This window comes from Rhea pennata, chromosome 23, assembly GCF_028389875.1.
Source record: "Rhea pennata isolate bPtePen1 chromosome 23, bPtePen1.pri, whole genome shotgun sequence".
NCBI lineage: Eukaryota > Metazoa > Chordata > Aves > Rheiformes > Rheidae > Rhea > Rhea pennata.
The window spans coordinates 7,633,164-7,641,723 of NC_084685.1; the positions used below are offsets into that span (position 1 = coordinate 7,633,164).

Genomic DNA, 8,560 nt, shown 5'->3' on the forward strand with positions numbered 1-8,560 from the left:
CAAGGTTGGTGCGAGGGGCTGAAGGTTAGCTAGCATCCTCTCCCAAGCAAAGACATTTTCTGCTCTGTCATCCTGAGTTTTCTGCTTTCCTTTGCCAGATTATTCCAGAGGAAGGCCAGGAAAGCCTCGGCCATGCAGCACACACGTTCTTCCAATGCCATCTAGTGTCTGCCGCACCACAGCTCCTCTCTGCTCCGCTCCAACGCGGACAGGGATGCTTGTCCAGGCAGCCTGACGTGTTATTTCTGAGGCACCAGATCTTATTTGTTACAAGATTATCTCGGAGGGTCGACAGGCTGCTCTGGCCAATTACTAGCAGTGGTACCAGCAGCACAAATAACTGGTAGGTGCACAGATTTGACTTGATTATTTTTATGTTGTTTCCATTTTGCAATAAAAGCCCACCCCAGCAGGATGGATTGCAAGGAAGCAATGACATGTCCAGAGGGATTAAAATCTTTCAGCCTTCAGCCACTTGTCTCATAGCCCCCACATCACCTGAGGTTTAATCACTCAGAAAAGTGCTGTCATGTCCTATTGTCACTGTATTGGGAGCACGACCTCTTTCCCATTTAGCTGCCACTCCAAAATAATATAACCTGCCAGGGGACCAGCATGACTCAGAAGCCTGGTAATAGGATATAAAGACTTTGACCTGCAGGTCGCCCATTTGAATGCTGCCAAGGTCAGCTGCAAGGGCAAAGATGTTGCTTGTGTGATGATCATTTGGCCAAACCACCCAACACAGCGGTAACCAGGCCCCTGGGTCCAAGCAGGGGCTTGGACTCTCTGCTCCCCCTTCTTGAGAGGCCTCCTGGGATCCTTACCCCCTTCAGCATCGCAGTCTGATTTTTGGGTAGCCCTCACCTCCCCCATGTCAGCAGGTTGCTGTTCCTCTCCCAGCTTTAGGGAGACAAGGCAGTCTCCATCACTGACAGTTTCCAGGATTGGATGACTGCCCATGGTCCCTTCTAGCTTATGATTTTGCCATCCAAGTTTTTCCCTTGCCATCATTCCAGGTGTGGACAGATGGAGAATGCTCTTATTTCTACCAAAAAACAATGGCCTCATGGGGCAAAATGCCACGGCAGCATCTCCATTGCCCTCCATGCACCCTCACTTGCTCCCCAGTGCAGAAGGTTTCCTGAGATGGGCCTGCCCTGGTGTGGCTTCCTCTCCATTTCCCCATGCTCTCTCTGCTTTCTGAGCCTCTCTTCTGTATACCACCATCAACTATGATGATGTAGGTCCATGCTAACCTTGCCTGAACCCTTGGTCACTGCTGACCCCACAAATTTATCTCCTCAGTAGCAAACTATCTTATTGAGTCAGTTTGATTCCATGATTAATTAAGCTCTCACTTGAAATTAGGTTACTCCTTGAAGCCACAATTATAAATATTAGCAGATTAACGAGTCCTGGCTATGTTAGATGGCCGCTACCAGGCTGTGCTGTGGAGAGCTTGCCTGCTCAAATCCAGAGAGTCCTTAAGTACTGGCTTGCAGTAAAAAAGCTGCTAAAGAGGCCCCCCATGTGAAGGGCACCTGTACTGCGGGAAGCATCAACATCAGCAGCTCCCAGGGCAGCCGGGAAGCTGGCAGCCGCGGCCCTCGGCTGGGGAGCGGCGGCCGGGGGGCAGCTGCAGGCACTCGCACACCTTTCGCAGCGGTCTAGCCAGCATCCAGCCTGCTCAGCACGTTTAGTTTTCACTGATCTGTTTGCTTTGTTTTAATTGTCTGCAAACGGGGTGCCACCGCCTTAGAATAACAAGTGTCTTAGTTAAAGGCAGCGGCGGTGGCTGGGCTTCGCCGAGCCTGCCCGCCTTCCCCGCCGGGCCCGGGCGCGCGAGGGGCTTTGCCGCTCGCGCTCCCATCACGCGGGCTCCAGCCTGAGGTCTGCTGGGGGGCCCAGGCATCCTGGAGAGGAAGCAAGCCCCGTCCTCCCCCGCAGCGCGGAGTGACGGCTGTCAGGGCCCACCGAGATCATTAAGAGTGCCTAGGCTGACGTGCCGTTCTCCACCAGGCTAGAATTTCACCCAAAAGCTACTTTGCTATATTTATCCCGCATTAATGATGGGATTTTGCCCTACTAAACAGCATCTGCATGTAACATCAGTGAACGTAGAAGCAATTCCTGCTGAGCTGGTGGGTAAAGGCCTTTGCAGTGATCTTGCGCTATGACCTGAAGGAGGGTGTAAAAATAAGGCCGCTTTAATAAGATGAAAATAGCCCTTTCCCCCCTGGTTTTCTGCTTGCTCCCTTCGCGCAGCGGGAGCCCTCCCGGCGCGTCAGGGCCTGCCCGTCCGGGGGCAGGCAGGTTTCCATCTGGCCCGAACTGCTCCCCTCCCGGCTGCCTCTTCCCTGCAAAATCAGCAGAATTGCTAGTAACATCGCGGCGACACGGCCTGCTCCCCGCGCCAGCCGCGGGGGGGGTCCCGCGGCTCCGACCGGGCCCCCCGCCCGCCCCGGGAGGGCTCGGCTCCGGAAAGCCGCGGTCTCCGCTCCGGCCCGGCCGCGCGCCGGCGGCTCCTCGGCTGCCGCGCAGAGCTGGCAGCGTCTCCCGGCGCTGCGGGAGCTGCCGCGAGCCGGGCGCCGTTGCCTGCTCCAGCAAGCGGCAGCGAGCGGGGGGCTCCGGCGAGCTGCGCCCACCCCGAGCCGCGGGCGCGGGAAACTCAGCGGCTCAGCGGGTGCAGCAGGGAGTTGGTGCAATCCTGCGTATCCGCCGCCTCCCGGCATTCGCTGTGTCCTTTGGCGGTGGCGACCGGCGGAGACGCCCGGGGCATGCAGCATCCCCGTCCCCGCACCCTGCGGAGCGGCACCCAGAGTCCCCGGGGGGGCTTCAACCAGCAAGTGGTGACGGCGGCCGGGCACCCACCAGCCTGGGGCACCCAGCGTGAAAAGCCCCGGCCCGGCGCTGGGAGCCTCCGGGAAGGGGCGCAGGGTCCTGCCCGGCGCGTGGAGCGGACGCAACCGCCTTCCCATCGCAGCCGCTGAGCAGGGCTGTGAAAAACTGGCCTCATTTGATTTAAAATTGCAGAGCTCTTCCCCGGAGCCCTCAGCAAACAATGGTAATTTGCTTTACAGCTGTTTAGATTTGTTTCTCTACGTTTTTAAAAAAGCCCAGCGGAATTGCAAACGAGACGCGTGTTTGCTCCGGCGCTGGCTGCAGCCCCACCTGGGCTCTGCCGCCTGCCCGTCGGGGCGGCTCCGCCAGCTCGGCCCCGCGGCCGGTCCCGTCCCGGGCCGGGGAGCGGCGCGGAGGAGGGCGCCGCACCCGGCCCGGCCCGGCCCGGCCCCCCGCGCGCCCCGGGGCACCCGACGGGGCGCGCGGGGCTCTGCCTTAAACCCGGTCCCTCCCCGCGAACGCTTCCCGATGGGAATCTCCTCCTCGCCGCGAGAGCCCGGGGATGAATCACGTGGCGCCGGGCGGCGATGCGCTCGCCGCGGCAGGCAGACGCCGCCGGCTGCAGCGCCGGCCCCGCGGACGGACGGACGGACGGACGGACACCCCGCAGGTGAGGAGCCCCCCGGGAAGGGGACCCTCTGCGGGAGCTTTGCAAGGAGAGGGCAAAGGCGCGTGCGGAGCGGAGGAGGCGCGGGCCCCCCGCGCGCCCCGCCGAGGGGCGAGAGCCTCGTCCCGCGGGCGGCGGGGCGGGCGCACATTCCAGCGCGGGGAGAGGACGCGGCCGCCGCCGGGTGATTCACGCCTTGCCCTGCTCTGGCTCGTGCCAAGCCTGGCAACGTGGGGAAAATTAATGACGGCTGCCGGGGAGCCGAGGCGGGAGCGGGCGGGCGGCCGGGGCGGAGCGGGGCCCGGCTCGGGAGCGGGACGCGGGCGGCTCGAGCGCCGGCGGCGCCTCCTGGCATTCGTGCCGCCCCGCGCCGGGCGCGGGGGCCTGGCCGACGGGCGCTTTTCCCGCGGCAGAGCTGGCAGACCCCGTGGACAGGGGGGAGCGGTGCCCCGCAGCCAGCCCGGGGACGGGTGCTTTCCTTTCGGTGCATGGCCCTAGGGTGGCCCTAGGGTCCCTGAGGCCACCCGGGGCCCCAGGCTTGGTGCTGGGGGACGCGCTCGGGGCCCCGGTCCCTGCCGGCGGGGACCTCGCTGCTTCGCGGGCCGTTTCTGCCACTGCGTTTTCTCTCTCTCGCCAAAGTAGCTAAGGGCATCGGGGCACCATGAACTGGGGGGTGTTCGAAGGGCTCCTCAGCGGGGTCAACAAGTACTCCACGGCCTTCGGCCGCATCTGGCTCTCCTTGGTCTTCATCTTCCGCCTGCTGGTCTACGTGGTGGCGGCCGAGCGGGTCTGGAGCGATGACCACAAGGACTTCGACTGCAACACGCGGCAGCCGGGCTGCAGGAACGTCTGCTTCGACCACTTCTTCCCCGTCTCCCACATCCGGCTGTGGGCCCTGCAGCTCATCCTGGTGACCTGTCCCTCCCTCCTGGTCATCATGCACGTGGCCTACCGGGAGGCCAAGGCGCAGAGACGCCGCACTGCGGAGGGCGACGACTGCCGCCGCGTCTACCCCGACCCCGGCAAGAAGCGGGGAGGCCTGTGGTGGACCTACCTGCTCAGCCTGGTCTTCAAGGCTGCTGTGGACGTGATCTTCCTCTACATCTTCTACCGCTTCTACAGGAACTACACCCTGCCCCGCGTGGTGAAGTGCGAGCTCCCGCCGTGCCCCAACATCGTGGACTGCTTCATCTCCCGGCCCACCGAGAAGAACATCTTCACCCTCTTCATGGTGGTCACCGCCTGCATCTGCATCACGCTGAGCCTCGTCGAGGCCGCCTACCTGATAGGCAAGCGGTGCCACGAGTGCCTCGGCGCCCGGCGCGGGCAGAGCCGCCAGCACTGCCGGGACTGCGCTCTTTCCCGGGCTGAGTCGTCTGAAACCGGGGGGCAGGTTTTCCAGGGGGCGGACTACAAGCCCCCCACGGCCTCCATCCCTGCCAGCGCGCCGCAGGACGAAGAGGCTCTTCCCTAGCGGCTGGGGAGACGGTCCCACGGGAGGGAGCTGCCCGCTCCATCGGGGTGGGGGGTGGGATGCCAGAACCCCCTCCCAGAGGCTGCGGGCCCCAGTGGGGATGGGGAGGTTGGACATCAGCTCTTGACTGTGCATCTCTCGGGGAAGGGGCAGGACGTCGTGCCAGCGAAGCTGGGTGAAGGCAGGGGCTGCAAGACGCGTGCTCCCCGCGGCCGAGGGACCGCAGCTCTGCGGAGCGGGCAGCAGCCTCAGCGCTCGCGCCGCCGGAGCCGGCCCGCCCGGCCCGGCCCGCAGTATATCCTTGCAGCAAATAAAAGTTTCTGCCTCCAAGAAATGATGGTCGGCTCGGTTCTGCTCTTGGGACACAAAACCGACAACGGGGAACAGGGAGCGCATCCCTCCTGGGGGCACGTCGCCCCCGCGGCCACCTCCGCGGCGGCATCTCGGACCGGCCAAAGCCTCGGGATCTGCCACGGAGAAACTTCCCGCGGCGGCCGGCAGCCAGGGGAGCACTGGGAGTGGGAATCGCCCCAGTCCCGCGGCAGCACCGCGCTGCCGCCATGCCCGGCCGCCGCGGGGGCCCGGTGGTGCGGCACCGGCTCCCCAAGCGGTTTGGGGGGTGCACGAAGCATGGGGGGGGTCACGCTGCCCGCGGCAGCCCTCCTCCTTGCATCGGCCGAGTCCATGGCAAAACTCCTGCGGCATTTGCCCGGAGCTGGCAGCGGGCCGTAGCGCCCAGCGAGAACGGCCGCTCGGTTATCTCCCCGTAACTGTGGGCTTAAAAAAAAAAAAAAAAAGAAAAATGAAAGAAGATTCTTGATTTGCGACGGGCTGCCGAGCTTGCAGGCCAGGCGGGCGCACCCAGCAGCCGGAGCATCGCATCGCCCACGCGCCCGCGGCCGGGACGCGCCCCGGCGCCCGCTCGGCCGGCAAGGCTCCCGGGGCCCCCGTGCCCGAGGGGCAGCGGGCGGGAGCGGGGGCCTGGGAAGGGGCCGGTTTGACTTCAAGGGCTCTCTGCGCCCGGCTGAAAACTTTCGCAATTCCTCGCAGAGGACTGCAAAGGAATGCGGTCTGCAAATTTTGCAAGCCAGGGAGGAGTTTGCTCTGCGGAGGCAGCGCGTGAGCCGCTTTGGTGCAGGAGCCACCAAAGTGGGGGGTTCGGTGTGCGACAGGCAGAGCGAGCCCGCTGCGGGCGTCACGCTGCTGCAGAGCCAGAGGAAAACACCCAAGCCAAACAGCCAAGTAAAGGAGAGGAAAAACACCCCAACCATTGATTAAACAATAACATTAAATGCCAGAATATGATCTTGTTTATTGCTGTAATATGTCGTGTTTTTCCGTGACTCAGGCTGCACTGCAATTTCTAAGGCCATCAACAGTAACTGAACATTAGCCGGGATGAATAATTAACAATAAGTTCATGGCAAATGCACTTGCAAGTAACATTAACACTTAACGTGCAGCTTGATCTGTTACTGATTTCACTTTATTTAGACGGTGTGATTATTATTTCTCCAGCAGCATAGAAGGCCCCACTGCATCTGCTGCCAAGAAAACAGCAAGAGGGGAAACCGCCGCCGTCCCGGGCCGAGGGCTTTCCCGAGCCACCGGTCGCTGCGGCTGCTGCCAGCTTGCAGCGAACCCGATCCCGCGTGAGATCCTCAGCCGGGAAAGGCGCCCAAACGCCCGCCCCGGGCAGCGCACGAGCCTCAGTCTGCTGGGGGGAGGGAAGAGGGCCCTTGCGTTGGAAGGCCCGTCCCGAGAGCTCGTGGGGGCCGGGGGGCCGGTGCCCTCGGCGGACGCCGCTGGGCTCGGGGAGGCAGATGGCGAAACGCAGCGCGTAGGCTCTCTCGCATGCCTGTTAAATGAGGCTGTTGTTATCTCTGGCTTCCTCCTGTCCCCGCTCTTGGCCGCAGCCGTTGGCTTATCCACCTGGAAATTTTCTCTGTTGCAACCTTTAACTCCGGAGGGTTCAGGTTGTTTTTGTGCGCGAGCCGTCGCCTCCGGTGTGAAGAGTCAGGGCTGGGTTGTTTGCTCCCAAGCAAGGTTCGCTGCTGTTGATCTAGGGCAGCCTCTTAGCAAACCCGGAGGTGCCGCCCCGCTGCAAGCAGCAATCACTGCGGCGCAGCCCGCTCAGCCCCGGCCCAAGCGCCCTCCTGCCGCCCCCGCTGCTTCGCACCCAAGCAGCGGCGGCACCCGCCGCGCGGCGAGACCCGACCGGCCGGCTGCCGCTTGTTGCCGCGGTTCTTCGTCCGGCGCGGAGCGAGCGTTGCAGAGGCTCCGCGCAGCTCCGGGCGTCTTGCACCGCACGGGGTCGGCACCAGGGGCAGGGGGGCAGGGTGCCAGTGGGGTCGTTTCTCCCTTTCCTTCTGGAGCGTTTCTGTACTTTGCCCCAAAGGGAGCTGGAATTGCCCCCGTCGGTGCTGCAGGAATCGTCCGGCTGCTGGAGACCGGACGGTCTCACTGGAGCACACACCGTTTTGGTTAATGCACAGGATGGTGGCAGTGGTAAAGCAAACGAGGCCTGGGGAATGCTACAGTAAAAGGGGAATATTTCCCAGGCTTTGCATCATCACACAGGGGTTCACATTTGCTCAGAAGGCCCCTCCTTGGTAGAGAAAAACCTTGAATTTGGGGGAGAGAGGATTTTAAAATCAACAAATCTGACCCAACAAGATCTGCCCCTTGCTGGACACAGAAGGGCTCACGTGCACGGCGGCACTGGTCCGAAACAGCCTCCCCCTTCCACGCCGGGTCTCGTTTCTTCACTGTCTGAAAACTGCCTCTGTGCTGGGAATTGAAGAGAAACCGTCTGATTTATTGCCAAGGGGCCCGAGCGCGTCAGCGCCCTGGTGCCTGCTCCCATGCTCCCGCTGACTCCCGCGCTCCGGCGCCTGGGGGACGTTTCCTCCCCGGGGACGCGGCCGGAGCGCGGCGCGGAGGGAGCAGGGGATCGAAGGCGGCGGATTTGGAGCCGGCTGACAGCCGAGCGCCTCCGTCCCGCAAAGCCCAGCCTGGGAGCTCCGGGTGGGCACCGAACACCAGGCTGGACGCGAGGCAGCACCAGGCGCTTCTTCCTCCCCACCCAGGGAAATCCGCTGGCAAAGAGGCACGGCAGCCAGCCGGGGCAGGGCCAGCTCCGGGAGGCGGCGGCGGCGGTCCCGGCCGAGCCGGGGGGGGGCCGCGTCCCCTCCCAAAAGGGGGGGCCCGAAGGCTGCTCGGGGCCGCCCGGCCCTTTTGGGGAAATCAAACTTCCTGGGCGTTTCTCCTCTTCCTCCCTTCTCCGCTTTGTTTTTCAGTCGCTAAGGTCACGGCCCCCGAAATTCTGTGCTTGCTCCTGCCACACCGTCTCTCTGCAAAATAGCTTAAATTCCTGATCCTGCTGATAGGCGCGGAAAAATGTACCCAGCCAGCTCCTGGGCAGAGGGAGGCTCCTGCCCGCTTGGGAACCCTTGTTTGCAGCGTTCGTCTGCAGCTGGGGGGAGCAGCCCACACTGCACCCGTCCCCGCCAGGAGCGCCTCGCGCCCGTGCACACGTGGGTCCGCTCACAGCCCGCTCCCGGCACAGCCCCGTG

General features: G+C 63.3%; 1 protein-coding gene across 1 annotated transcript; it reads left to right on the forward strand.

Annotated features, from left to right (window-relative positions):
- Positions 1–3,435: 3,435 nt before the first annotated feature.
- LOC134150295 (gap junction beta-5 protein-like) lies at positions 3,436–5,301 on the forward strand. The gene is made up of 2 exons (XM_062594101.1): positions 3,436–3,514; positions 4,154–5,301. The coding sequence occupies exon 2, from the start codon at positions 4,173–4,175 to the stop codon at positions 4,983–4,985; it is 813 nt and encodes a 270-aa protein (XP_062450085.1). The 5' UTR covers positions 3,436–3,514; positions 4,154–4,172; the 3' UTR covers positions 4,986–5,301.
- Positions 5,302–8,560: the final 3,259 nt, after the last annotated feature.

Excerpts from the sequence above, each read along its gene's own strand:
- LOC134150295 (XM_062594101.1), top strand. The coding sequence starts at position 4,173 with ATGAACTGGGGGGTGTTCGAAGGGCTCCTCAGCGGGGTCAACAAGTAC.